This window comes from Penicilliopsis zonata (assembly GCF_001890105.1).
Source record: "Penicilliopsis zonata CBS 506.65 unplaced genomic scaffold ASPZOscaffold_6, whole genome shotgun sequence".
In the NCBI taxonomy this organism is placed as follows: Eukaryota; Fungi; Ascomycota; class Eurotiomycetes; order Eurotiales; family Aspergillaceae; genus Penicilliopsis; species Penicilliopsis zonata.
The window spans coordinates 889,537-916,193 of record NW_019208916.1 but is presented as its reverse complement, the minus strand read 5'-3'; the positions used below and the strand labels follow the sequence as shown (position 1 = coordinate 916,193).

At 52.1% G+C, this 26,657-nt stretch overlaps 11 protein-coding genes across 11 annotated transcripts; 5 read left to right on the top strand and 6 right to left on the bottom strand.

Moving 5' to 3' along the window:
* Positions 1 to 37: 37 nt before the first annotated feature.
* On the top strand, positions 38 to 3,077 carry ASPZODRAFT_50271 (hypothetical protein; the record flags this gene model as incomplete). Its single annotated transcript, XM_022728415.1, has 2 exons — positions 38 to 520; positions 1,086 to 3,077. Coding segments are annotated over 2 exons (2,475 nt in total), but the record flags the coding sequence as incomplete, so codon positions are not given.
* Positions 3,078 to 3,576: 499 nt separating this feature from the next.
* Positions 3,577 to 4,866, bottom strand: ASPZODRAFT_64768 (hypothetical protein; the record flags this gene model as incomplete). Its single annotated transcript, XM_022729259.1, has 2 exons — positions 3,577 to 4,290; positions 4,357 to 4,866. 2 exons carry the CDS (start codon positions 4,864 to 4,866, stop codon positions 3,577 to 3,579), a joined length of 1,224 nt encoding a protein of 407 aa, XP_022581669.1.
* Positions 4,867 to 8,516: 3,650 nt separating this feature from the next.
* ASPZODRAFT_53486 (hypothetical protein) lies at positions 8,517 to 8,969 on the top strand (the record flags this gene model as incomplete). The annotated part of the gene is made up of 1 exon (XM_022728458.1): positions 8,517 to 8,969. A coding segment is annotated over one exon (453 nt), but the record flags the coding sequence as incomplete, so codon positions are not given.
* Positions 8,970 to 9,222: 253 nt separating this feature from the next.
* ASPZODRAFT_64662 (hypothetical protein) lies at positions 9,223 to 10,976 on the bottom strand (the record flags this gene model as incomplete). Its single annotated transcript, XM_022729252.1, has 3 exons — positions 9,223 to 10,113; positions 10,176 to 10,610; positions 10,686 to 10,976. The coding sequence occupies 3 exons, from the start codon at positions 10,974 to 10,976 to the stop codon at positions 9,223 to 9,225; spliced, it is 1,617 nt and encodes a 538-aa protein (XP_022581667.1).
* Positions 10,977 to 11,259: 283 nt separating this feature from the next.
* On the top strand, positions 11,260 to 13,994 carry ASPZODRAFT_132109 (hypothetical protein). Its single transcript, XM_022722937.1, has 3 exons — positions 11,260 to 11,532; positions 11,590 to 11,781; positions 11,841 to 13,994. The coding sequence occupies exons 1-3, from the start codon at positions 11,362 to 11,364 to the stop codon at positions 13,695 to 13,697; spliced, it is 2,220 nt and encodes a 739-aa protein (XP_022581666.1). The 5' UTR covers positions 11,260 to 11,361; the 3' UTR covers positions 13,698 to 13,994.
* A 246-nt stretch (positions 13,995 to 14,240) lies between these two features.
* ASPZODRAFT_141910 (hypothetical protein) lies at positions 14,241 to 15,048 on the top strand (the record flags this gene model as incomplete). The annotated part of the gene is made up of 2 exons (XM_022724798.1): positions 14,241 to 14,603; positions 14,674 to 15,048. 2 exons carry the CDS (start codon positions 14,241 to 14,243, stop codon positions 15,046 to 15,048), a joined length of 738 nt encoding a protein of 245 aa, XP_022581665.1.
* Positions 15,049 to 15,167: 119 nt separating this feature from the next.
* ASPZODRAFT_151699 (hypothetical protein) lies at positions 15,168 to 17,093 on the bottom strand (the record flags this gene model as incomplete). Its single annotated transcript, XM_022725763.1, has 2 exons — positions 15,168 to 16,973; positions 17,034 to 17,093. 2 exons carry the CDS (start codon positions 17,091 to 17,093, stop codon positions 15,168 to 15,170), a joined length of 1,866 nt encoding a protein of 621 aa, XP_022581664.1.
* Positions 17,094 to 17,234: 141 nt separating this feature from the next.
* Positions 17,235 to 18,945, top strand: ASPZODRAFT_132108 (hypothetical protein). Its single transcript, XM_022722936.1, has 3 exons — positions 17,235 to 17,919; positions 17,975 to 18,531; positions 18,588 to 18,945. The coding sequence occupies exons 1-3, from the start codon at positions 17,397 to 17,399 to the stop codon at positions 18,741 to 18,743; spliced, it is 1,236 nt and encodes a 411-aa protein (XP_022581663.1). The 5' UTR covers positions 17,235 to 17,396; the 3' UTR covers positions 18,744 to 18,945.
* A 190-nt stretch (positions 18,946 to 19,135) lies between these two features.
* Positions 19,136 to 21,876, bottom strand: ASPZODRAFT_132107 (hypothetical protein). The gene has a single exon (XM_022722935.1). It carries the CDS (start codon positions 21,773 to 21,775, stop codon positions 19,283 to 19,285), a length of 2,493 nt encoding a protein of 830 aa, XP_022581662.1. The 5' UTR covers positions 21,776 to 21,876; the 3' UTR covers positions 19,136 to 19,282.
* A 1,227-nt stretch (positions 21,877 to 23,103) lies between these two features.
* Positions 23,104 to 23,660, bottom strand: ASPZODRAFT_65028 (hypothetical protein; the record flags this gene model as incomplete). Its single annotated transcript, XM_022729273.1, has 3 exons — positions 23,104 to 23,247; positions 23,316 to 23,378; positions 23,457 to 23,660. 3 exons carry the CDS (start codon positions 23,658 to 23,660, stop codon positions 23,104 to 23,106), a joined length of 411 nt encoding a protein of 136 aa, XP_022581661.1.
* Positions 23,661 to 24,574: 914 nt separating this feature from the next.
* On the bottom strand, positions 24,575 to 26,498 carry ASPZODRAFT_151695 (hypothetical protein; the record flags this gene model as incomplete). Its single annotated transcript, XM_022725762.1, has 3 exons — positions 24,575 to 24,861; positions 24,927 to 24,971; positions 25,037 to 26,498. The coding sequence occupies 3 exons, from the start codon at positions 26,496 to 26,498 to the stop codon at positions 24,575 to 24,577; spliced, it is 1,794 nt and encodes a 597-aa protein (XP_022581660.1).
* Between the last annotated feature and the right edge of the window lie 159 nt (positions 26,499 to 26,657).

The window sequence follows — 26,657 nt, the reverse complement described above, 5'->3', positions numbered from 1 at the left end:
TGCCCGCCAATTACAAATACGCCACGCAGTGTCTAGCCGTCTGTACTCGTCCTCTCCCGGCGCCGACGAAGCGGCCATCAAATCCATCCTGGAGAAGCCTACTTGGTCTGTCAGGTCGCTTCTTCCAGACTCGGAATCGAAGCGGGAGACTCCTACAGTTAGCTCTGGGCAGCTTCGCCATCTTCTCCGTCTGTCGGCCCTTCCCCAGCCCTCCAGCGAGGCCGAAGAAGCTGCCATGCTGGAGACTCTCGAGTCTCAGATCCATTTCGTGAGAGAAATCCAACGCGTGGATACAACTGGCATGGAACCGTTGCAGAGTATCCGAGATGAAAGTGCAGACGCTACGAGGGAAAACACAATCGGCTGGGACCATCTTCAAGGGGCCATGGCTAAAGAACGTACAGTTGGTCGGAGGCGGAGGATCCAGCGCGTCGAACGTACAAAGACCGACCGGCCAGATGGTGATGCTTGGAATGGAGATGCTCTCGCATATGCCTCAAGAACGAAAGGAAAGTTCTTTGTTGTGGAACCCGGAAATTGAAAACCCTCCGCATTGGAAGAAGGACGGCCATCCATCTGTATCTCTCCCATGAGGCACTGCTGGAAATACCCTATATATTGGACCAATCTCATGATGTACGACTTCATAGAGACGAAATCTAGCTTGGTCATGAACACCTTGGACCCAGCTGGGCCTTGCCCGTGGTGTTTACAATGACTTTCCACAGCAAGGGTCCATTAGACCTAGGAAAGAAATCTCCAAGGTATTCAAAAAGGGAGGGAATGACTTCAATGGACTCTTAGAATTTTCCAGGAAGTTCGTAAGGCAGCAACCATTTTCGAGCCTGATCGAAGGAACTGTCTGGGCCGGATTATGATATCATCGGTCTCTGGCGGATCTGGCCGTTCTGTTGACTAAGGTCTCACGTCCCAGCCATAATTCAGCAGCTATCTTCCACTCATTCCGACCGGGGAATTGATTTTTCTTGTTTTTAAGATACATCTACTTTTGTACAACAAAGGATTTATTATCTCTACTGGTGGTTTTCAGCCCTTACTCGATCTCCATGCTGAAAGGTCTCAAGGATAAATATGCCACCAGATCCGAAACACACGCCCCAAGCGACAGAGGCCAAGACCTGACCACAATCCTGGATCGATCAAATCGTGCAGAATTGACGATTCTCGTGGCTGAGATAGCAAATTTCATGCGAGATCGGATTGTGCGAAACCTCAGTGTACAGGCTCCTCCAGCTCGGAGCAGTCCCAGCGATATGACCACCCAAACAAATGTACATCAGGAAAAAGATATTTCAAGGACAGATCCTCACTCAGATCCCGAGGAGCGTTCAGATCCAGAAGAGGAAACCTATCCGGTCAACTACGACCCAGAGTTCACCGTTCATGTCTTGCAGTATTTCGATGACTGGCGAGATTCCGTCCTTCTCCGCATTGGCGAGGTAGTCAACAAGGAGAGTGAGCCTGACAATGGGGGAAAAGCCGTCCAGGAACAGTATTGTGATGCATCCCTGTCGCGTGATCCAAAAGGAGAAGATGATGTAGCCAAATTACACAGCGTCTACCCGGCTGTCGACACACCCCTTGCCCAGCTTCCCGTACAGGTGAAGCTGCTCATCCTCCATTCCATGATCCTCCTTCTGCTTAGCCTCGAGCATTACAGTGCACATTCACGAGTCTTGCTGTTACACCTCGTGTCCAGCTTGGGTCTGTCTCTCAAAGACCTCAACCAGGACGAGATCAAGATCGCTCGCGGGTTGCTGGACGTAGCGCTGGAGCTTTCATCTAACCCCGAGACGAAAGAGGTGGCGAAAAAGTCTAGCTCTGCGCGGAAATGGAAGGTTGGCATCGCCTCGGTCGCGGGCGCCGCTCTGATCGGTATCACCGGCGGTCTGGCGGCACCTCTCGTGGCTGCTGGTCTTGGGACAGTCATCGGAGGCCTGGGCCTCGGAGCCACTGCTGCGGCGGGCTACCTTGGTGCCCTTGCTGGGAGCAGCGTTGTGGTCGGTGGTCTTTTCGGCGCGTACGGAGCTCGAATGACCGGCCGAATGATGGACCGGTATGCCCGCGAAGTAGAGGATTTTGCCTTCGTGCCCATCCGGGGCTCTCGGATTCAACTGGAAGACGAGACGGAAGCTGCCCGACAGGACCACCGCTTGCGCCTCACCATCGGCATCACGGGCTGGGCAACTGAAGAAGACAACATCGTGGACCCATGGCGGGTTGTCGGGGCCGATTCGGAAGTATTTGCTCTCCGCTGGGAACTAGAGACATTGCTGAATCTCGGCAACGCGATCCGGTCGCTCGTCACCAGTGCCGCATGGGGTGTGGCCAGTCGGGAGGTCCTGGCCCGGACCGTCTTTGCACAGATCATGTCCGCTGTCGCGTTGCCCTTGGGCCTCCTTAAGATCGCCCGCGTGGTCGACAATCCGTTCAGCGTTGCCAAAGCCCGCGCAGACAAAGCGGGCGCCGTGCTGGCCGACGCGTTGATCAGCAAGGCGCAGGGCGAGCGCCCCGTTACGCTGATCGGGTACTCGCTTGGGTCCCGGGTCATTTTCTCCTGTCTACAGACGCTAGCCCAGCGACATGCCTACGGCCTCATCGAATCCGCCATTTTCATCGGGTCCCCCATTCCCTCGGACGTAAAGCACTGGTGCCTGATGCGAAGCGTGGTCAGCGGCCGAATTGTCAATGTCTTTTCGCGCAACGACTCTGTCCTTGCTCTCCTGTACCGGACGAGCAGCCTGCAGCTTGGAGTGGCAGGCCTGCAACCGGTCACAGACCTGCCAGGAGTCGAAAACATCGACGCCAGCGACACAGTCAGCGGCCACCTGAGATACCAACATATGATAGGGAACCTGCTCGGCATGATCGGGCTCGAAAGCCTGGACTGCGAGGCCCTGTCGAGGGAAGAGGTTGCGCTGCTTGTCGAAGACCGACAGGAGGAACAGGATCGGCTTCGACACGAACAAGAGGCGGGCGTTGAGAACCAGGAGGAAACGATCCGCCGGAGCCTTGAAAGTGAAGAATGGATCAATGCGGAGGCAGATCGTGCTCAGCGGCAGGTCGACTCGACATCACAGCAGCAGCAGCACTCTATCCCACGGAAACCCACACCAATGGATAGACATGTTCAGGTGAGACACTCGAGTGATGTATAAGATAGACATTTGTTTAGTCAGTTTGAAAGACAGCATGACATTGTTCTTATTTGAATTGTTTTTTTTTTCTTACAATACACTTTGCTTATGGATAGATGGAAGAATATATATACATTTTCAGCCACCCGTTTTCTCTTGCAGCTTCAATTATAGATTAGGGTAATATTTATGGCTTTGGGCTGGGACCTGTAGTAAGTAGTAGCAATAGTAATACATGAAGATGAAAGGAGTTACAGGAAAAGAATATCAATAGTGAAGGTATACAGTGGTAAAAGGAATAGTCGTCAGACATGTGCAAACCGGCGCCTCCACGGCGAGAAGATCATAATACAATAAAGAACAGAAAAATGGAAAAAATGGTGAAATGTTGAAGGGAACGACTGATTCAATCAAACCATCAACGGCTATTGCGTCCCCGTTTCCTGGACGGGGTTGACTCTAGCTCTGGCTCTGGCTGTGCATGTTCATGGGAAATCTCGATCGTCGTTTCTTGGTAGACAGCGTGCGCCATGCTGAAGAGCTCTGTATCCCCCTTCTGCACGATTTCGTCGGTGGACCCATTGCGATTATCCTGGGCGGAAATGAGGGTTCGATCAATGCTGGGAAATTTTCGACGGATGCGTGAAGTTATACCGAAGCCCTTCTTGGTGGTATTGGCTGTCGTGCTAATATGTGTCTGGCAGACATTGGAGTTTGTATTGGCGTATTGCTTGTCCGTAGTGCTGAGGTCGGTCTCCAGGAGCAGGTGCCTGCGAGTCACCGTGTATACAAGCACATCCATGCAGCCAGAGAGGGTCATCATGGTTCCTGCAACGGCAAAATACGAGTGACTAGGAATATCCTGTTCTGCCATCACCATCATGCGACCAGCCGCTAGCGGAAGAGAGAGGACCACATAGACAAATGGGTAGATAACCATGTAGACGACGACTCGGTTCAGGCGCTTGAGGTTTTCAGTCTGGTTCTGCTGGAGGATGGTATTCTGTCTCATTCGTCGTCGGAGGTAGAAGAACATGAATCCGTATAGGGCGATGGTCCCGAACTCTGAGAGAAATATCCAGAAGTAATGGCCCCAGAGGCGCTCATTCTCATAATCCGGGCTAAGCCAACACTGCCCACACTATCAGCGCACTTCCTCGTCTTTCTAGGCAGCGGAGGGGAAGGGAAAGAGACTCACCCAGCCTGCTTCTGAGATAACAAAGGCATCTGCGCCATACAAGCCAATCGGAATAAATCCCAGCGTGAAGATAAACGCCCACAAGGCAATGATACAGCTGACAAACACGTTGAAGGGCAGCTGCCGACCCCGAAGTACAACGGCTCCGGTGTGCAGGGCAATTGCTAGTACAAACAAGCCGCTACCAGGGTCCGCGACCTGAATCCACCATCCTTGCAGTTTGCAAGCCAGGGTTCCATAACGGACGTTCCCCTCGGCAGCCCATTTCAGACATATCATGAAGGCAAATGATTGCTGTAAGTCGGCAAGAAGGAGGTTGAAGATGAGTAGTACGTATTGATTCTTCGCCAAAGGCCGTCGGTAATACCGTTTCCAAAAGATGAATCGAAAGAGAAGGAATGAAGCCAGGGTCAGTGTCGCAATCACCGAGCAGAGAGCAACCACACCGATGACGATGAATCGTGTTCTCTGTGCGTCACTCACATGCAGATCTGCGAAACTTCGAGCCATAACATGCGATTTGATCGCACCATCATCGAGGAACGGTAAGATCGAGCGAACTAGTGCCATTATCTCAACGTATCTGGGCTATATTGGGACGAGAGAAGGAAGCGTCTGGATTAGAGAAGGGAATGGCAGGCAGAAAGAAGAAGGAAAAAAAAAACGAATGTCACTTCTGCGAAAAGGGCCCCGTCTTTCCTGGCTTCCCACAGTGGCGTTGATGGAGATCGTGCAAAGATATAGGGAAAAGCTGACGTCTTCACCCGCCCCTTGAAACAACTGAGTTTAGCGATTTGAGATGATGATGCGAAGCGATTCAAGAGATCCGTTAATCAGGATTCGGCCCTCAGCACTGGACTCCCAGCAATCTCCACGGAAAGCTTCATCAGAGCGAACAATGTATCTTCAAAGTTAACACAGACGAAGTATAACATGTCCCGACAGTCAGGATACGCTAAGAGCTTGCTTTATTGCAGATCCATGCCCCATACTGCCATGCCCTCGAGCCGTTTCCAGTGAAGACTCCGAAGAGAGTCGTCCAGGATGCCAGATCGCCATCGCTCGTGCGGTTACCACTGGTCAAGTTATGACTTCCTGGGTCGTGCGGATCTCGCACTATCGGCATATTTGGCGTAACTTTCCAGCCCATGCCTTTCTGATGAGATTATTGTCAAAGCGTGGAGATCGAAGTGAAATCTAGGACTTTTTGGTCTTCAGCCAGCCCAAAATGGCAATGCCAATGCGTTCCCCTCTGAGCCTTGGCTGCGCAGTACGCACCCATATTTGCAATAATAATAGCTTACAGGAATGTCAGCATGATTGGTTTCTGCATAGCGATGCTGAAGGCTCAAGCAAAAGGTGGCTTGGACATGAGGTCAAAGCGTAGTACTATCAAAGCAAGCTGCTCCACGTACTTAGTAGTTATTACTAAAAGTGAAGCCATTCTAGGACACGTGGGAACATGAGAGTCCTTGCTGAAGTTAGTATCAACCAGAGGTGAACGACCGATCATTCCAGGGAGGGAGACAGGATGCTGTAGTCATGGCTAGTAACTGCTAGCAATCCCGCAGGATGAGAGAAATGGCCCAAAAGGGTATTTAAATGCCTGAGGCTTGTTAAAAAACATTAGTGTCCAAATCCTTCGCTGCAGATCAAAGCACTTACCAGACACCAGGGTTTTAATAATGCGTTGTTGGACTGTCAGACACTCAACCGTCGAGAGCTCACCAAGCGACTCGACTCCGCTTCTCTATCCAGCCAGTGGAGCTGTGAACTCGACATTTGACTGCCTTCTGTTATGGCACGCAAGGACCCAATGTAAGTTATGACAATTCTTGTGTTGCATCCATGGAGAATAGTATGGACTAGGGTTCCTTCAGGGGCAGTTCAAGCCAAAATTAAGCTTGATTTGAACCAGGGGTACGGCAAAATTTAGTTGGACCACGCTTAGATTATTCCCGGGGAAAAAGGTTGACAAATCTAACTGATCCTCGTGATCTTCTATATGAAATTGAACCTACCATCATTGAACCATTCGAGGTTTGATTTGAGGAAGGAGTGCGTCACTCAGGGATAAATTTTGATGGCCAAGAGGCTCAGGCAATAGTTCCACTGGAGGGCGTTAGTCTACTTTGTTCGAGGCTTGAGCATAGAAATATTCTGTTCTGGTTTCTCCTTTCGTTCGGAGATTGGTTCGCTTGCATTTCAATGCTGACAAAATAGTAATTGAATGGCCTTTGCGCTTCTGAATTCTTGGTCTGCTGCATTGATCTATTCCGTAAAAAATGCACGCCCGATGAGATCTTCGATATACTTCGTCATTTTGAGTGGAGAGGGGGTAGGATTCCCGCTCTGCTTGCTCTAAGCACGGAGATATGAGGATGGTGTAATTTTGCTTCACGAAACCAGGGGTTCAGAGGCGGCTGGCTAGATCGATATCTTTCAAGGTTCCTCGGGAGTTATCGAAACAGCCGCAGCTTTCTTGACTGGCATCCAGGGTCTTACGACAAGCACCTGTCACTGCGCATGTAAAACCCTGGTTCCTCGGGTACCCGTTCTTCAACGTGGGAATAACACGGGCAATTGCAGTGGATGGAAGTGACAGCATGTAACCCTAAGCGAATTGCCGATCAAGGGTCATCTGTCTCTAAATAGCAAAGGACAGACATCTCCTCGAGCATGGCTTTCGGTACCAAGGTTTAATGCCTTTTTCGCCCCATACGGGCTCGCAAGCCTCATATTACTGGTAGTATCGTGAATCGATTGTTTGGAATGTCAAGTGGGCTAGGTTTTGCAACTGCAATATCGAGTTAGGAGCCATCTTTCGCTTCCCACATGAAACGTAAGAACTGCCGTCCGAGCGAGGGCAGATCTCCACACCTTTAAAGAATCGTCAGAAGGCATGGTCTTCAAGAACGATTGGACCTCACAGGCCAGAGGCTGAAGCCTTGACCTTCGGTAATAACAAAGCAGCAGCAATGGAGGTGGATAGAGTCGGGGAGGAGCAGAAAGTCTGGTCCTTCCATCTTTGGGAAGGAGACAAGATTGGCTCTGTCATGTGACCTTGGAGTTATGCAATTTGCAAATAATGCAATGGATAAGAGGTCGTTTCCTAGTTAGGTGTAGTTATGTACTTGGTAGTATAATCAACTACGGTGCAGACTCTCAGCCACTTTCCTTAGCATTCTATCCTATTTCCACTACCACGTCTCTCATTTCTCCTCCTCTGTGGAACACAGAAACCGTCCTATGGTGTTATGGGCTTATATTCAACCTACACGCAGCCAGGCCGGCTGCATCTGAGGTGTCTCAGTATTGCTGCTGAACAGCGCAGCCAGAAGTTGGTCATCCAAAACCCCCTTCATGGAACGCCTGTATACTGAAGCAATATGGAAGCAAACCAGAAATGACCAGTCTATACGCGTGACTCAGTCCCTGTACACCGAAGAATGCTGGGCGAGACAAGGAAGTAAGAAGACACTGGAATGATCGACAGGCAGTCGGCTGGATTCGGCGAGAAGACTTGACCGTGAACAAAGTCGGCTCGTCTTTTCGATCAGCCCACAATTCTCGCAACCTCCTACTTTGGGAGTTATTCAGAGAAAGTTTCCAGGGGCATTGGATAGCGCCACTGAATAACGGCTGGGCAAACTGGGCAGCCTGGACAACCCTGGCGGAAGGGAGAGCCTCTTTGCCTGCAATTCTCGCCGAATCTTCCTGCCGGAAAGAAGCAGATTGTTCTTCTTCCGGCGGCCTTGACGATCTTTGCCTTCTATACGCTAATGATGTTGGTAGTCGTACGGAGTACCCCGTACCACATGTTCTTCTGCCCTGTACTCTGTACCTGTCTCACGAGCCTTGCTCCCTGTTTGCGGATGACACGAGGCGTCCTGACTCCTTGGCTATGTATCAATCGGTCCTTCTTGGCAAATTCAACACAGATGACACGAGGGCATCTAATTATAGGATTCATGAATGTTCTAGATTGATGAATACAGATATATATACTCGAAGGAATCCAAATAAACACGCCACAACACAACCAGACCTAGGATATTCAAACTGCATTGATCTTGGACTCTGCTTTCTCTTTCTTTTCTATACAAACTACTAGTCAATCAAACCACATCAAAATGAAGTCGGCCATCGTCTCTGCCCTGTCTGTCGCGGCGTTAGCCATCCCTTCTTTCGCCTCCCCCACCGAATCTTTTGTCACGCCAGTCTCCAAGGCCGCAGGCACCAGCATCACCGTCGCCTACGATCAAAAATACGATGTCGCCGACAGCTCCCTGACTACCGTTGCCTGCTCTGACGGCGCCAACGGCCTCATCACGAAGGGATACAAGACCTTCGGCTCCGTGCCTGGCTTCCCCAACATCGGAGGCGCACCCACCGTCGCAGGCTGGAACAGCAGCAACTGCGGCAAATGCTATGAGCTCAACTACGAGAACGGTGACTTCAAGGGATCCATCTACGTGACGGCTGTTGACTCTGCTTCACCGGGAGCCTTCAACATCGGGCTGCATGCGATGGACAAATTGACGAATGGCCAGGCAGTACAGTTTGGCCGTGTCACCGCGACGTATACTGAGGTTGAAGAGAAATTTTGTGCTTCCAAGTAGCCGGTGGATTGAATGTTGGACGGTGTTCTCTCGAGATTCTTAGTTTTATATGTTCTAGTTAGATGGCTTTTCTTCTGGCGTTGATATTGAGGTATTACATGTTTTTTTTAAAAAGACAAACACATGCCATTAATTAAATATAAATTCAATCATGACTATGTCCATGAGCTCAATATATATCTGGATATATAACTACTTTGCACTTCTATGTCTATGGTAAAGATCAAGCTCATTACAGTATGTATCAGCTCAGCACGTCCAACATTTCTTCGACTCGACCGAATTTGTCCCTCGGCTTCCCCTTTTGTTGACCACGAGCCTTTTCCGCAGAATCAATACGTTGCCAGTCCTGCCACGTTGTAGGGCGGAGGCCTCGCCGTTCGGCCTCGGGACGCACACCCTCCCATCCCAGCCCAGTGCCATGGCCCGGCTCATTGAGAAGTGAGAGTTCAGCGTCCGAGTGGCTCTTTCGCTCTTGAATATCTGCAGCAAGGGTATCGGCTGTCGTAAAAGCGTCGGTCATAGTAGTGGCAATAACACCGGTTGGTCCACGCTTCACCCATCCGGCGCAATAGAGTCCAGGCATGTGCGAGATGACGGAGCCGTCGGGAAGCACTTGCCTCTCGCCGAGGCCAGAAGGGTTGATGACTCTCCCGAAGCCATCGTTGGGGATAATGCCGCGGTCTGGGTCGAAGTGGATGCCTAGATCCTCCTCCATTCCTGGCAAGGGCAACGATTTGTACCCGACGCTGCGGAAAAAAATGTTGGCAGGAATGTTCATTTCAGCCCGCTTGCCACTGGACAAAACCTTGGGCGTTACTTTTGCAGAAGCAAGGTACGGATCAGACGGGTCTAGCTCGTTCCTGGAGAACTTAACATGAGACAACCGGTACGGATGGATTGGAGACCAGTGTAGCGATTGCGGGGATAGGAGAAAATCGAGAGACCATGACTTGGTCGCAGTAGCTGGATCGTTGGTGGAGCCTTTCGCTAGCAATTGCATCAGCCGCTTCTGCGCCCGAGGAAGAGAAGAAAGAACCGCGTCAGGGGGTAGAAGATCCTTGGGAATGGGGTCAAATGAGACAGACGGAAGCTGTAGTAGCTCGCGTAATTCTTTGATTGTGAAGGCGGCCTGCTCAAAGACTTGATTAGCATATCGATTCGAAGAAGCCTCCTTGTCTGTCTGTTAAAACTGACCTGCATTGGTCCTCGACGCCCAACGACCCGGACGCGCTTGACTCTGCTCTTGGCCAGCGCTTCCACAGCATACTCGGCAATATCCGTCTTGCGAAGCTCATCCAAGTCCGAGAGAAGTATCCTTGCAACGTCCAGAGCCACATTTCCTTGTCCAATAATGACCGCCTCTTCCCCCGTAGTCAGGTCTGGAGCCAGATCACGATGCTCAGGGAGGCCATTGTACCATCCGACAAAGGCGCGAGCCGAATAGACATTTCGCAATGCCTTCTCTCCTGGAATTCCAAGCTCCTTATCCTTTGCTGCCCCGTAGGCGAAAAGAATGGCGTCGTAGTGTGGCTTCAGTGACTCAAGAGAGAGCTCACGGCCAAGCTCTACATTCCCGATGAAGTTGAACCGAGGAGAAGTAGCGACTTCGTTGAATTTATCCTCGCAATTCTATCATTACATGCAGTTAGCTCTTGCTGTCCATCTCCTTATTTTGCTTCTATGGTTGTTTTCTTTCTGGAATACCTTCACTTCCGGATGGTCGGGTGCTACACCATATCTTGCCAGCCCAAACGGCACGGGGAGCTTCTCATACATATCCACCACCGCATCCTCGACTTTCCCTAGCAATCGGTAGGTCGCATAGAACCCAGCAGGCCCTGATCCGACGACTGCAACTCGGAATGGGCGGGATGCGGCGTGGCTGTTTTGGCGTCTCTGTAGCGATGGCCATCTGCTCGACAAGCGTCGCAAAGCCGAGCTCCGGATCTGTACCGTGCATTGGGCACACACATACGGCGTCCACTTGAATCCCATGCTGGCAGTGAGCTCGAAAGCGACTCGTAAGAATCCCGAGCGCGTCCCTGACGATGCGTTCATTCCCGATTAACGATTACGTGAGGTTGACACGTGACCTTATCGCCAGCGTTGCCCCGTCGACTATCACCAACAACTTTGTTGACCAGCCCAGCCTGACACAAGGGGAGCGAGACTCTTTGGCGCCGTGCTCATGTTTAGTCTTCTAGGGGCTTTGAGGCACCGGGAAGTGTTGCTTCCTCCACCCCCTCATTCCGTCCGCATTCCATGGTTCGCCGTCTCGACACTCCTTCACCACCACCATTACCATTCCTGGCTGTATCCCACTCCGCATTCCACGGCTCTGCGCGTGGTCCGATAAGCTTGTCTTTTCGAAGAAGCTATCATGGGGAGATCGTCGCCTCCGTTCCTTTACAGACAAGCTAACTCCACGTTCCATGGCCCGACCGACCGACCATTCAACCCTAAGGCTGTGACCGAAGCGAGCTGGACTCGCGAAGAGCCAAAGCCCCAGCCCAAGGGGCCGCTGGTGAACCTCAATCGCCATCCAGACTCGGTATATTGACTTTGTTGTTTATCTCTTGGGAGGCAGACGTACTGACATCATTGCCAGTGGTCGAGTGCCCCTGATATCAAGCCGCAATGGGAGCCGATGAGCCCTAGTACAAAAGGGAGAGTGAAATATGGACGGCTGGTACAGCTGGTTCTTCGACTCGCGCAGCTGCTTGGGGCTCTGGGGTCGCTCTTCTGCGTGATTGTGATCACAAATGTTCAAACCACTGTCTCGTGGATTATTCGGGTGGGAGTAAGTGTTTTTTTTTTTCAACATGTCGACTAGATAACTAAGCTGATGGTCTATGACAGCCCGCGGTGGCCATCTTGCACACTCTGTATGGTGCTTATCATTTATGTCGCTCTCCGGTCACTCGGCCACCCGGGTCGCAGGCAAGCTACATGCTGTTCGCCTCTACCGTCGATGCTTGTCTCATCCCATTCTTTGCCTTTGCGGCTTTCATGGGATATGGACAATATACAACCGACACATACGATTGGGGCACCTTGCTGGACAACAGTGATGGAAATATGCCTAGCTTGATAGCACAGACACTCTTTCTCCTAAGTGTGATCAATGGCGGGCTTCACCTGATCTCGTTGGGTATTTCGATTTTCTTGGCCGCGATTTTCCGTCAGATTACGAGACTGCCGCCTGATATGAATCCTCTGGAAGATAATCTAACAGCCCGTCCGCTCAAAAGGAAGAAGAAGCCGGAAATCACCGAAAAGCACACAAGCCAGCACTCGGTAGACTCTATCCTGTCTTCAGTCGAAGATCCGTTGATCGGGCCTCCCCGTACCATGCCTTTTATGCACACTAGGCAGAATTCTTCCTTTGACCGGTCAAGCTATGCCTTCTCCGAGATATCCAATGAGAAACGCAACTCGAAAATGTCGTTCCATTTACCCCTTGTCTCGAATATGGAGCCGTCCAGCCCACAGTTTTCTGCTAGTGACCAGCCTGTCCGACCCAAGTCGTTCATCACCCAAACCTCCGCATTCCGAAATATTGACAGCTTCTCTGCTCAGCCAGAAACAGTAGCCGACAGGATTGGAGATGTTCAATTGGAACAGCCGGTGGCTGAACACCCTGGACAAGCACATCTCCTGAGCGACCCTTCAGACAATTGGATTGCTTATCCATCTCGAACACCGTCACCTGTCCTAGATGGAGCAGCAAAAAACGAGAACCTCGCGCGCCGAGAAGCCTCTTCCGTGTACAGCAAACGATCGAACACGACAACATCTTCGTACAGCGGTGTTAAGGACTGGGTCGGGTCTGCGCAGAAGTTCGGACGGGATATTGGCAATGTACTCCCGGAGGATATTCGTGGGGAGTATGAATCGCTCACTATGAATGAGTACTACGGCAACGAAGATATGCACAGTGTACCGAAAATAGGCGGATTTTACGACGAGCTGGAGCACGACCTGGGCACACACCGGATTGAAATCTTCACTGATCACAACGACAATGACGACCTCAGCGATAACGATGATCAAGATATGGAGTCGCTGCGCCCTAACCCGCTGACCATGAACCCACCTACTCCGCGCCCTCTTATGGACGAGTATATCGAAGACCACGTCAAAACCTCCCGCCCCGTGCTGACCGACATTCCCAACCTCGAGTACGGCCAGGCATCGCTGGTGCCCCCTCCCATCGAGAACCCGCTGAAGAAGGGCAGGTTCTACGGCGAGTTGCAGTCCGACTCGGGGCTCTCCATCCCCCGTGGTGTCAGCGGACAGGACGAAGAATACACCCGCCCCAAGGAGCCTAGCCGAGCGAAATCCTTCATCCGGCGCAAGAGCGAGAAGAAACGGAAACCGCCCATCCCCGCCGTTGCTCCCAAGGAGGAACCGCCTGTCGATCCACCCACTGTCGCCACGCACGAGAGCGACCGCAAGGGTCGCGTCGTGAGCAATTCCGGCGCAGACATCACAGCCCGGAATACCCTGGGCGCCGGCTCGGCCCTGTCCTACGGAAACTACATTGCCGGCCTGGGCGTGGGCCGTCGTCGCGACGTCAGCGGGAAACTCGCCGAGGAAGGTCGCAGCGCGGTTTTCTCGTCGCCGTCTGATGAGCAGCCCGCCCGACCGGGTTCCGACATGGAGAACACGACGCCGATCAGGGCAGCGGGATGGGCTCGTTTTGCAGGGTTGTAATTTGATGACACTTTTTTTTCTTTTGATGGATTTATGGATTCAGGAATGACTTTTGAGGCTCTAGTCATTTTCTGTTTTTTATGATGGTCTCCAAGCGATGTTTGTTTTCCCATGCTCTTTCTTATCTCATGTTCAATATTTTGCTCTGGGCCTTTTGTCTTTAATTCTACATGTATCTAGGTAGATAGTCCTGATGGTCTCCAAAGTAACTAACTACTAGTGATTAAATGTTTATATTGTACTGTTTGCCAAAGTGTCTGTTTGTCTGGGAGACAAACGATGCAAACATACTCCGCATCGGTTTCTACTCGGTACTCCGTATCTCCGGAATAGAGGCGTTAGTGATGACCTAATGTGTACGCTTAAGCCGAATGTATCTCCGTGAAGGATCCGGAAACCGACAAGAGGATCCGTACTAACTATAGCAATGGACTGGGGACGCATAGTTATAAATCCAGCAGTTTAGAAGCAATAGCCCAGTATAACCCATACACAAGGTTCGCAAAACATCAGTTCCTGAATACACTCTGAATACGGAAAACAATGTCTCTCTCCGGAAAGGTCATCATCGTCACCGGCGCCTCCAGAGGCATCGGCAAAGCCATTGCAATCCGAGTCGCGGCCGAAGGTGCCAAGGTTGTGATCAATTACCTCTCGAACTCCAAGACTGCCGATGCGGTGGTCGAACAGATTGGCGCGGACCGCGCTATCGCCGTGCAGGCCGACGCTTCCAAAATCACGGATATAGACCGTCTTGTCGATGCTACCGTCGCCAAGTTCGGCAAGATTGACATCGTCATCCCCAATGCTGGGATTCTACTCGTCAGGGATCTCGAAGCCACAAGTGAGGAAGACTTTGACAAGGCCTTTGCAGTCAATGTGAAGGGGCCCTATTTTCTGACCCAGGTAGGCCAGTAGATGTGTTCTCGGTATAGAATAACAAGAATGAAAACAAAAGCTAACGAACCATCTTCAGCGAGCTGCTAGACATATGCCCGCGGGTGGGCGTGTCGTCCTCATCTCTACCTCTGTCAATAGCGCATCCTGGATCTCAGCAGGCTATTTACTTTATGCCTCAACCAAAGGCGCAATTGACCAGATGACCCGCGTCATGGCCAAGGATTTGGGTCGAAAGGGAATCCTCGTTAATGCCATTGCGCCAGGACCCACGGAAACGGAGATGTTCTTCGAAGGAAAGTCGGAGCAATTGCTTGATTCTCTCCGTAAAACCAATCCTTTCAATCGATTCGGACAGCCAGAAGAGATCGCCAGTGCGGTGGCATTCCTTTGCGGTTCAGATAGCAGTTGGGTATCGGGACAAGTGGTGAGGGTCAATGGAGCCATGGCATGAAAATGAATGGGGTGTGATTTCAATCAAGCTTAAGCCATTTGTACATAGAACACAGAAAAGACAGATCAAGTTTCCGAGCCACATGCAAGTAGTCCATATTGTGTGGATAGAGAGAACATTCAGGATGGGACACCTTCGTATTCCCATCCCTCTATCACCCTTTTGGTCCGTCTCGAGTTTCTCCTGTTGGTATTGCACTTGACGAACAGGGTGAGGGCTGCGATTGTACAGATCACAATGCCTGCAATTGTGGCTACTAGCACAGTACGTCGTTCCAGTTCCTGGGGATTTGACGCGTAGGGACACTCGGCATTCGGACCACCAGAAACCCAGCAGGACTGGACATCTAGGGAATTGAAATCGACCCAGACCCCTTGCTTCGTCATATCTGCCGAACCAGGGTCTATAACGTCGCTTGACAGGCTCAGTATATATTGGTATAGGTACGTGTTTTCGAGGCCAGTGCGTGGAACAGAGAACCCGCTGCCCAACGGGCATGCGTCAGACACGTTCGCATAAGGGTACTTGGCTGTCGATATATTCCAAGTAAATGGGTCATTGCCTACCCGACAGGCCGCATAACGCGCTTCTTTGCAATCGGCTGAGCGCCAGTGTCCAGCCAGCGTGAGATCCATAAGCGCACATCGGTCGAGTTTGGTCTCGATACTATTGTCTGGGGAAGCCGCATCGCGCGGCTCACCAATGGCCCAGGCCCATGTCGAGGAGAATGAAATATTTCGGTAGGCATCAACCCCGCTATCTGCAGTTTTGTTCAGCAGAGTGTCGTTCAGCAAGAGTGATAGCCCGCATGATACCAGTTCCTGCACATACTGCGATATACCCCGCAGCAAATCGGTGGAGATTGCATTGCTGAAGGCTGTAAGGTGACTGGTTTCAGCCCAGGAGGAATTTGCCTGGGAGACTATAGTAACGCCTTTGCTGTAGAAACATCCAGTTTGCAACGTCCCGTTGGACGACGTACTAACTGCCACATTGGAGCTCAGATAATCCGCAGGAAAAATCAGATCGGCATCGTCTTCCAGGTCATACTCTTGCATCTGCGGGTCGACAGAACCGAACCCGGCCAACAATCGGCGTTCCTTTGCAAATTGGACGTATTTTTCACAGGGCCAGCCGTCTGGGGTGCTTTGGATGCCATCGGAGTCCGTATCAATGGTAAAATACTGAATTATGGGCTTGTTCTCGTCCGAAACCCGGTACCAAGAACCGTTAAGGTCGCTGCGGTCGTAGCCAAGCATTTCGGGGCTGTAAACATAAGTGCCCAGGTCGTCGTTCAACATATGGCTTAAGTGGCGTTTGCTCGACGGCAGCTTTGATCCAGACACTGCCGAAGCAGGCTGGTCGGGGTGAAATGCGCTTGATGCCGCATGAATATTGAAAACCAAATACGTCACATAGGCAGTCAGATCGGATGCTGTCTTCCGGTAATAACTAGCAAAGATCTTGAGGAGGGTCGACAGATCAAGATCCTTCGCGCACATGTACGAGCCAAGCTCATACATCTCAGAGGAGGTATCTGGGTCGATGACCACGGTGATTGTTGCCTGTGCGCTGTCCGCAGTGGTCGTCGCCGTCGCCGTCGTTGTCCCCGTCCCAGTGGACGTCACCACCTCGGCTGCCACGGACATCGCGGTTCCGGACGAGAGAGTCGACGTGGTCAACAAGTACGACGATATTTCAGCCTCTGTAGGAATAGAGACTGGACACAAAAGCCATTGCTCGTCATCAGCCGACCAATACAGGTCCACAATAAACCGCCGGTACCCGACAGTCAACAAGTTCGACAGACACGTCGTTAACGAGTCCTTAGCAAACACATTGCTGCCGAAACACGCCGCCGTCAACGACACTGCCGGTTGCGTGACGAAATTGATGGGAATCTGACCGGCAACATCCCTTTCGCTCTTCGAGACAAGACTACTGTTAGACCATCACAAGAAGCCGAGCTCTCACAACGCACATACCAGCAGTACCGCCTCCCATGTAGGGTCTACAAGGGAGCTGTCTAGCTCATAGCTGCCCATGGACAAAACATTAACAGAAACCGTATTCTGTAGCCTGTACAGTGCACACTGCACACGCTGGGAACTGGGAAGCACCGAGGGCGACGCGGAGGGAGACAGATTGCTTAGTCAACGGCCGCCGTCGAAACAAAGAGGAAGGCGGAAGGAACCAAGCGGCTAAACCTGTTTCGGCGGCCAGCGATATCTGGCCTCTCCGTCAATGTTATTGAAACCCTCGACAACCTTCGACTGCCTCGCCCCTGCCCGTGTCGAGCGTGTCCCTTGCCCTTTTGTTCTATTTCTTCGATTACACTCGACTCCAGCATGGCAACTCCCGGGCAGCCGAGTCCGCAGCAGATGGCTGCGATGCAGCAGCAGTTCGCCGCCGAAGCGGCCAGGCGAGGCATGACACCCGAGCAGTTCGCCAAGCAGCAACGCGAGCAGCTGGCTACTGAGGCTGCCAAACATGGAATGTCGCCGGAGCAGTATGTTGCACAGTTGCGGATGCGAGCGATGGCTGCCCACCAGAAACAGATGGAGGCCCAGCGCCAGGCACAGGCGCAGGCAGGCCAGCCCCAGCCCCAACAACAGCAGCAGCAACAACAACAGCAGCAGCAACAGCCATCCCCGGTGCAACAGCCACAGCAACCAGGAACGCAGGACCAGCCGCAGTCTCAACCACAGCCTCAGCGGCCAGCACAACCACAGCAGACCACACACCATGTGCCCGTGAATCCTTCCACCCCCGCGGACCCCAAGGCGGTGGCCGTGGCGAAGTTCCTGCGCTCGCAGAACCTGAAGTCGCGGACGTGTATTCTGGATGGACAACGAAAGGATCTTTTTAAGGGTATGCCCTTCATATCTTCCACGGACATGAAGGTGGAAAACTGACTTTTCAACAGTGAAGCGAGCCATCAGAGCTCTCGAATCGCCCGCCTACGCCAAAGCAGCGAAGAAGAAGAACTCCCTCCTCCCCCCCGTGACAGACCGCGCATCGGCAGAAAATGTGTTTAAGCTACTACCACTTTCGCTGCTGGCACTGCGAGTGTCCAAGGTGGACCCTCACGCAGGCCATAATCACGCCAAGCCCAAGAACCGGGTCAAGGGCCTGTGGACGGTGAAGATCGAGCAGCACCAGGAGACGGACCCGATGATGCACTATGTCTTCCTGTACGAAGGCCCGCAATGGAAGCAGAAGGCGATGGCGGCTGCCGTGGTGGCAGGTATCTTTGCCGTCGTCCTTTTCCCGCTGTGGCCGATAATGCTGCGCCAGGGCGTCTGGTACTTGAGTATGGGCATGATGGGCCTGTTGGGTCTCTTCTTCGCCATGTCCATTTTCCGTCTTATTCTCTTCTGCGTCACTGTGTTCGCCGTACCGCCGGGTCTCTGGCTGTTTCCCAACCTGTTTGAAGATGTCGGCTTCTTTGACAGTTTCAAGCCAGTCTGGGGATGGCAGGAGGTGTGTTCCCCCCCCCCCTGAAAACCATTGATTATTTGTTTCTAATTCTCTCCCAGAAGAAGAAGAAGAAGAAGTCCAGCAAATCAACCCCCACCGAGACCAAGGCCGAGATCAAGACCGAGGCTACCACCACCGCAACGGCCACCCCTGACCCTTCGGGCGCTGTGAGACGCGATCTGGCGCCGCGAGTGGAGGACGTGACTGACGAGTAGTTTTATTATTTTTTCTTCTTCTCCGCTTCTTCTTCTTGTTTTCTTTCTCTGCTTGGACTGTTCAAAAGGTAGTCTTATTATGTATCCCACAACGTTCTTCCCACCAGTCTAGACTTCTACATAGCATCACTGGTAGTCCTAGGTCTAGCTCTAACCAAGTCAACCATTGATTGATCTAATCCATCCATAAATACAGATCTGTACAAGGGAAGTATTTTTTGTCCATCAAGCATATCCACACATTGAAAATGGAAAAAAAAAGAATGAAACTCATGCAATGTTGACACATTCAATGACAATGAGTACATCTGATTCTATCATAGAAGAAGAATAGAAGAAGAAATTGTTCAAAGAAAAGAAGAGGAAGAAATATATATAAATATAGAAGGTCTCGCTGAGACGGGGTAAGGCTTTCAAAGCTCGGAAGGGGAATAAACCACTTTTTGATCTGTACAGGAGAAAAGAAAGGAAAGAGGAAATCATGAAATGATCGATGGCGTCTTAACCTTGGCGTCCGTGGAATGTATATAAATGTAATGTTATACATGATTCACAAGGCTGGTGTGACGCGGCGGGGACGGACTCTGCATCCTCTGCATTAGATCCGGAGGAATTGTCCCTCCTGTACCTGCAAGTGCTGGGCTGAATTGAGGTGACGCCGGTTTGTAGAATCGAGATGGCGAGGCAGCGCCCGGCCGAGAGACGACGTCCGGGGGTAGTTGTGGGAGGGGACAGTTGGGCGGAGGGGCGGCGGGGGGTCCGATGGAGGTGAAGCCCGGCATGCTCTTGCGGCGGGCCATGCCTCCTTGTGGCGGACTGACGGCGCGCATGAGCGGGGGGGACGAGGGTGACCCTTGCTCCGAACCGTTTGGTATGGGTATATTGCTGTTGGTGGTGGTGGTGTTGTTGCTGCTGCTGTTGTTGATAGTCGGATGAGGGCGTGGTGTCCGGAACACCATGCTGTAGGGACGGGGTTGGGAAGAAGAAAGAGGGGGAGCCGGGGTAAAGCGTGCGCCAGCGATGGAATCGAGAGATTCCATATCGAGTGCCACCCGAGCCGAAACGTTGTGCGCTCTCTTCTGGGACTCGCCGCCCAGGGAGTCTTCAGAATTCGAGACCCGTAATGGCCGGCGCGCCGAATTCTCGGTCCATGTCGCGGGGAGTTCCCGGCCCAAGCTGGATACGCTTCGACAGGGAGACAGAGGCGGGGACCCGATGATTGACCTCTCAACATCCTCCTCTGGTTCTTCGAGGACGACCTGGCTGCGTCGCCTGTTTGCTTCGTCGTGGATATGACCGGGCGGGGAGGAGGAACCGGTAGGGTGCGGTATGGGCGGGAGGGTTTGATCGGCCCACAGCGAGAATTTCCGGCTGAACGAAGGCACACTGAAGTTGGGCGCGGGCGGCGACGTGCTACGCGCCGCCAGGGCTTCCGGGTAGACCGACTGCGGTCGGGATGGTCGGGCAGATCCATTCATCACGCTCGGCGGTCTTTGATACATCACCGACATCCTTTGTGATTGACTTGGGGGAGGGGAGAGAGGGGAATCTTCGGGTGGTGATTCAGGAACATGGTCCATGGTATTGGTCGGAACGAGAGGCCCGGGTCCTGACGGTGATGGCCATGACGGTTTTCGCACGTTGCTGTCGATGTTGTTGTTGTTGTTGTTGTTGTTGGCCAGATGGGCGAGTTCGGAAATCAATCGAGGTTGATCCGGGGGCAGACTCCAGGAGCGACGATCGACCGACTGGTAGGAAGACCGGCGCGATCGAGCGGTCGAGGTACGTGACAGGGGATCTATCATCCCGTCTGCCTGCATAGTAGTATTATTTGGCGCCGGGAACTGATTGGGATCCTTGACCACAATTTGCCGCAGACTCGGCTTGCTCTGCAGGGATGGGGGCAGCTGGGAGGAGGAGGACTCCGCCATGCCACCGGGGGACTTGTCCGAGACATACTTTCTCCCGCCGCGGGCCTCGATCTCGGCGCGGATCGCTTCGAGCCACGAGTTCATCTTGTCGGCGGTGGCGAAGACGAGGAGGAAGCTGCGGACCAGCCGTCGCGACGGGGTACGGTGAAAGCCGAATCTCGAGAGTAGGGGCTTTGACGACCCGTCCAGGACGGTGGTCACATCGTCGGTGGAGCTCTGTGAAATCTGAAGCACATAGTGTTTGCCGGGGATCGCATCGCTGGCAAAGGCAACGGATTCGGGTCCCAATTGCATCATCTTCTCGGGTAACCGGTCGTGCTTCCCATCGCCGGCGTACTGCAAGATGTACCCGGACGTGGCGAGGACGTAGATCTTCTGCGCCCATCCGATCTTGCTGCCGGACGGGGTCCGATCATGTTTGCCATTCTCCTTACCCTCCTTCTTTTTCTTATCCCCGGATTCATCGTTCTGTAGTGATCGCAGAACAGACTCGAGGTTCAATGTTGGCGCCCACAGGAAATCATGCTTGAAGGCTTGCGGGTACGCCTGAAACAACGGTGGTGGTTTCCATCCCATCTCACCCGCCGGCGTCTTGTCCCCCCGAGATTTACTTCGCGTCCGGGGAGGCCTCAGCTTTTGCTGCTGCTCCCGATGCTGCTGTTGTTCCTCTGGCGGCGGCGGGGGTGGTGGTGGTGGTAGTGGCAGTGGCAGTGGCGGCGAGAGGATGGCCGTCGAGACGGAAACGGCGGTCTTGGGCGTTGCACAGTCGACCGGCGACAAGATATGAGAGACATCCGGTGTGTCTCTAGGTTGACCGGCATCGATCTCGGCCAGAGTCTCCTCCGTGGCGGCGCTCTTTCGCGACGACTTGTCTCGCCCAAAGAGGCCGCGCAAGCCGGTCTTGGAGGACTGAGTTTTGACGGGGCGGGCGTGCAACGGCACTCGATCCACGGGCTCGCCAGCACTTGGATATTCAGAGGGCCGTGGCCGCTGCGAGGAGCGAGGACCCGGTCGACTGAAGTTGGTCTGCAGCGGAGCGAGACGCGGGCCCCGACGCTGACTGACCGAGGAGGAGGAGGAGGGATTCGATTCCGTCTCCATGTTTGGAAGCCACAACTCGCTACCCACTCAATTGCAAATTTATAGATGTCCTCCAGCCATTGACATGCACTCGGATGTATGTGTTTTTTTTTTTTTTTTTTCGTGTGTAAGATCTGGAACCGTTCCTTTTTTTTTTTTTTTTAATTAAAAGGAGGTGTCAAAGGCGCGCGGTCACCGAGGGAGGGGATCGAACGTCATCGCCGGCGTACAACAATGTAGAACAAGACAATGGAGTTGACAAAGAGACCAACGATCTCGCTTGCTAACGATGAGGGATGCCACCGACGGCAGAAATTGCAGACGACATGGAGGAGGCCAGGTCGTAAGGCATCGTACGAGATGCGCTTACGAGCAAGGGAGGGGGCCGGCCAGTGGGGGCTCTAATTTGGAACCGGCTTGTCCAGACCCAGACACTTCCTGTAGGGAGTATATTATCATTATTATTAGCAGAGAGGGGACGAAGATACGTAGTGGACTCCGTATTTATTAAACGGCTCGCGAAACAGCAGGACACACCACAAAAATAAGAAAGGGGGCTCCACCGTTCATCGAGATTCGTCCTTTTCCCAGCCGATCCGCGACTCAGGATCGTGTGCCTGTGCCATGGTGGATGTGACACGGGGTGACACCTGTGGCCTTGGGCGTTAGACCTCGTGCTCGTCCTCAATGCATCGGTTATTTAGGTACCTGGAGGTAACTATGGAGTGTCTTAGGTAGTAGTGAGCTGTACCTGACATGCAAAGGCTGCGTATGCGTGGAGGTGAGCAGGAAGCGAGGTTCCGATTGGTGGAGACGAGTGGAAAGTAAAGTATCTTTGGTAGGAGTACCTATAAAAGAACATGTATTTCTTACCTAGAGTACAAGCAACTGAACTATACTAAGTATACCTGGTATACTACCTAGTATCTATAATTAATACTATAGGTAGTATATCTATACTATAGTATACTATTATACTAAGTAGCAGCTATTGTAGTGAGTCTATACTATCCATACCCTGTATAATCAGCTGCAGGTGCAGGCATCCATGTCAGACTATTTAAGACGGTTAATGCAGAGACTATTGAATCTCTAGCCAATAAAGCTAGGATCTCTAAATATTACTACAATAGTACCTATCCATGGCCCCTACGGAGTACTTCTTGTAGAGACTACGCCGTATCTACAGTAGTAATGATATCTCAACACCATATAGCACTCTATTAATAACTACGATAGACTTCTATTGACCAAGCACTCCGTACTACTCCGTACAGTACTACTAGTCTACTCGGCCAGAATTACTACACCAGATCCAAGTACGTACTACCACATACGTACGGCTATTATTATGAACACTTTTGACCCTCCCCCTGCGCAACGGCACCCACCAGCTCAGCCCCCCGATCACAATGCGCCGCCAGTTCGAGATCCTTCATCGACAGACCAGCCGGCCGATGCGTCGTCCAGTGAACATGGACCGAGCCGAATTTCTATCACTATTAGCATCGTATACATACTACATATACAACATAGTATCAAGAAATAGTGCATGTCTTACCACCGTCATGGTTGGATGGTGTTTTTTCGTCGCACTCTCCGCGGCGACAAGATTCGTAAACGACTAATCATTAGATACAAGCTTAGACATAATATTTAGGATGATGATGATGATGATGATGATGATGATGATGATGCTCACTATTCCCTTGAAATACGTCTTGAAGAAAAACGTCTTGCTCACTCCCGTCCCTGCAGTGTCGAGCGTCCATCCCGCCCGTAGTAAGGACTGCAGCGCCGGCACAATCTGTTCCTCGTCTTCGCCTGCACTCAGCACGGGATTGAGATCGGTCGTCTTTATCTCGCGAGCTGGAGATGGAGCTCCTTTCTCTGCCGTAGAAGCCATTCTTGCTCTTACCGCTGTGCACGGAGAAGCAGCAGAAGACACGCGTAGCGTGGGGAAAACGCGAGGGAACGCTGACACGCGGGTGCAGAGGCGGAGAATTCCCTGCTTCTGCATTTTCAGAGTATACGGAGTATATCCCTTCGTTCAGTGGTATCGTAGTAGGTTCTGGCCCTCTTTAATGTCTGGTGTGGTGAAGAGCCTCGGGTCGCTATCCGCGCGGAACTCTCTTCCAGCAATGACCGCTTTTTCACTGGGATCCCCATGGGCATCTCCGCTCCCTGCCTGCCTCTGGACCACGCAACCAACTTCCTAAGTCCATGGATACATCGATAACTACATCGTGGAGTACCTAGTACTATGATAACCACGGGTACGATACTCTTGAATCAGTGGTCAAATGACATACATTAGTTTACCTAGGTAGAAAACTAGCCCATATCGATTCATGCCCATAAAAAGAAGATAGAGATGAAAACAGAAGAACAATTACACAAACAAGTAATGCCCAGGTAAACAACATACCCTTGTTCAATTCCTCGTTGGTCTCTGTCTGTGCAGGGTGCAACATAGAGTAGGATAGTATCAAAGGAATCTGCCCAATAATATCTTATTCAGTGGGATTACAGGAACTCTTATCAATGGATGAATAGAGAAACTAGAAGAAAAAGAAGAGAAAAAAAGAAAAGAAAAAGAAAAAAAGGGCGGGAAAAGAAAATAGCAAGCTCGGCTCCTCGAGGCAGTCTGTCTGAGACTCTCCTAATCACCCATTGTCCAGTGTGTCCACTGCTACAGCAAAAGCAAAAAGATAAAAAAAAAAAAAAAACAACAGCATGTCCTTAGCGCCAGGCCGAACCGAGGAAAAGTAAGGTAATAATTGAAAAGAAAAAGAAACATGGCATAGGACAGACTATATGTTAATGAGCAAGACTGTTCCGGCGCGAGTTGGCGCGGGAATTGGCACGAGAGTTGGTAACGCTCCCATGGCGGCTCCCGAAGGTCTGGCGGATGCGCAGGTTTTGCTGAGAACGAGCAAAGGAGTTGGCGCGCGAGCCCGAAGGGATGCGTGACAAGTGACGACCCTGGGCCTCCATTTCGTGCCGAGCGTCTTCAAGTTGCTGGGCGAACGGGGACCGCTTACGAAGGGTAGGGCCATACCAGTAGATCACATAGACGGCAGCAACCAGGATAAATGAGACACAGACTACCAATTAGTTTTTGAACAGATAGAAGAGTGGTATCATGTGAAAAAAAAAAGAATCGACTTACAGAGAATGGTCGACGCATATTCCAAGTGATACTTGCCACCAATGTCTTAAAGCGATCCTAGTCAGTAAACGCCATGAAAAAAGAAGAAGAAAAGGGAGAGGAAGCCTTACTGGCGAAAAACGGGGTAGCGGGGATGGTGAGGACACCAGCAAGGAAGTCTCTGGACCACCCATTTCCACCAGTCGCCGAGGCAGAGTAGGGCCCATAGGCGCAGATCATATAGTCAATGGTGGCCATGTAGATGCTATAGTTCGCGATGCCAACAATGGCGGAGAAGACCATGGTGCCAATCCAATGAACGGGGGGACCCAGGCTGGTCCAGGCGAAACCGATCAGACCGATAGGTAGGCAGGGGGCGGTGTACAGCAGCCACCACAGACGCGACTCGTACTGGGCACGCTCGTCATCCGGTTTGCTATGGCGTTCGGCAATGTTGCGCTTGATGACAGGAAAGTAGGAGAACCAGGCAATGAAGTATCCGACGAGGATGGGCAGGAAGCTGAGGCCCATTTCGACGGTGGTGAACCCCCACTGGTCGTAGACAAGAGAGAAGGATTGGATGAACATGAAGATGAGAGCGTCACTGAAGCCACTGAGGAGGGAAAGGGTCAAGACGATCGGCTCGGTGAGGAACATCTTGAAAGGACGGACCCAGGTGATGAGGACTTCGCGCATGGAGAAGCGTTCGCGAAAGGGGACCAGCTCGTTCGGCCCATACAGGTTGGGGTTCTCGCCGCTGGCACGCTTCTTCTTGGCGATCTTGTCCATCATGATGGTGGTACGGGTCTCGGGGACGAAGATCATATGGGCAATCTGGACGAAGACTCCGAAGATAAGCTGGATCCAGATGCACCAGCGCCAGGGCAGGTAGGCTTCGACGAAGCCACCGACAACAGGGCCAATGACGGAGCCACCGACAGAGGAGAAGACAACACAGGCGACAGCGTACTGTTGATCATCGGCTTCCCACAGGTCGGCAATCATGCCCAGGGTGACCGAACCACCGGCGGACGACAGACCACCCAGCGCACGGCCGACCATGATGGTAGCAAAGTTGGGAGCAAGGGCAACGGGAAGTTGCCAGATGTTGACGAGAAAGAGACTAGCCTGAAGAATCGGCTTGCGACCGATCTCCTCGCTCCAAGGGGCCCAAAGCTCACAACCAAAGGCGTAGAGAATGAGGAAGATCATTGCACCACAGCGGGCAGCCTGGACACTGACGTTAAACTCCTCCGAGATGCCGTTGAGAGCGTTTGAGTAGAGACTGGTGTTGAAGTTCATGGAGGTTTGCACCAGGAAGATGACCGAGATGATGACCCATTTCCTCCAGGTGGGAAACGTGTACCCTAGCTGGTCGTAACACTCATCCTCCGTGATCTCGATCTTCTCGTCATCAGACGACGAGTCAACGACCTCCAACTGGTCCATCTCCGCCGTGGCGGGGTTCGAGGGCCAGTGAGCCTGACGAGGGTGGACAGCGGAAGCTTCCTTCTCCTCGACGGCCGGCTGCTCAGCATGCTCATCGGCATTGGTGGAGGAAGAAGCCTCGGAGTCGTGAGACTTCTCTTCCATCTTGCCGGAGGGAAGTGAAGCCATGACGGTGATTCAACTAACCCAGCTGGGAGACGCTTAGCTTAACCTAGGACAAACAATGAACCCACAGAGGGGGAAGAGCTGTCAGACAGACGACAAGAGGAAGGCTGGGAGGGTAGAGGGAAAGGAAGCAAACAG

Excerpts from the sequence above, each read along its gene's own strand:
- ASPZODRAFT_132109 (XM_022722937.1), top strand. The coding sequence starts at position 11,362 with ATGGGGAGATCGTCGCCTCCGTTCCTTTACAGACAAGCTAACTCCACG. Across the intron at positions 11,533-11,589 it reads TCAATCGCCATCCAGACTCG|TGGTCGAGTGCCCCTGATAT; the intron begins GTATATTGACTT and ends CATCATTGCCAG. Across the intron at positions 11,782-11,840 it reads CGTGGATTATTCGGGTGGGA|CCCGCGGTGGCCATCTTGCA; the intron begins GTAAGTGTTTTT and ends GGTCTATGACAG.
- ASPZODRAFT_132108 (XM_022722936.1), top strand. The coding sequence starts at position 17,397 with ATGGCAACTCCCGGGCAGCCGAGTCCGCAGCAGATGGCTGCGATGCAG. Across the intron at positions 17,920-17,974 it reads ACGAAAGGATCTTTTTAAGG|TGAAGCGAGCCATCAGAGCT; the intron begins GTATGCCCTTCA and ends ACTTTTCAACAG. Across the intron at positions 18,532-18,587 it reads CAGTCTGGGGATGGCAGGAG|AAGAAGAAGAAGAAGAAGTC; the intron begins GTGTGTTCCCCC and ends ATTCTCTCCCAG.
- ASPZODRAFT_132107 (XM_022722935.1), bottom strand. The coding sequence starts at position 21,775 with ATGGAGACGGAATCGAATCCCTCCTCCTCCTCCTCGGTCAGTCAGCGT.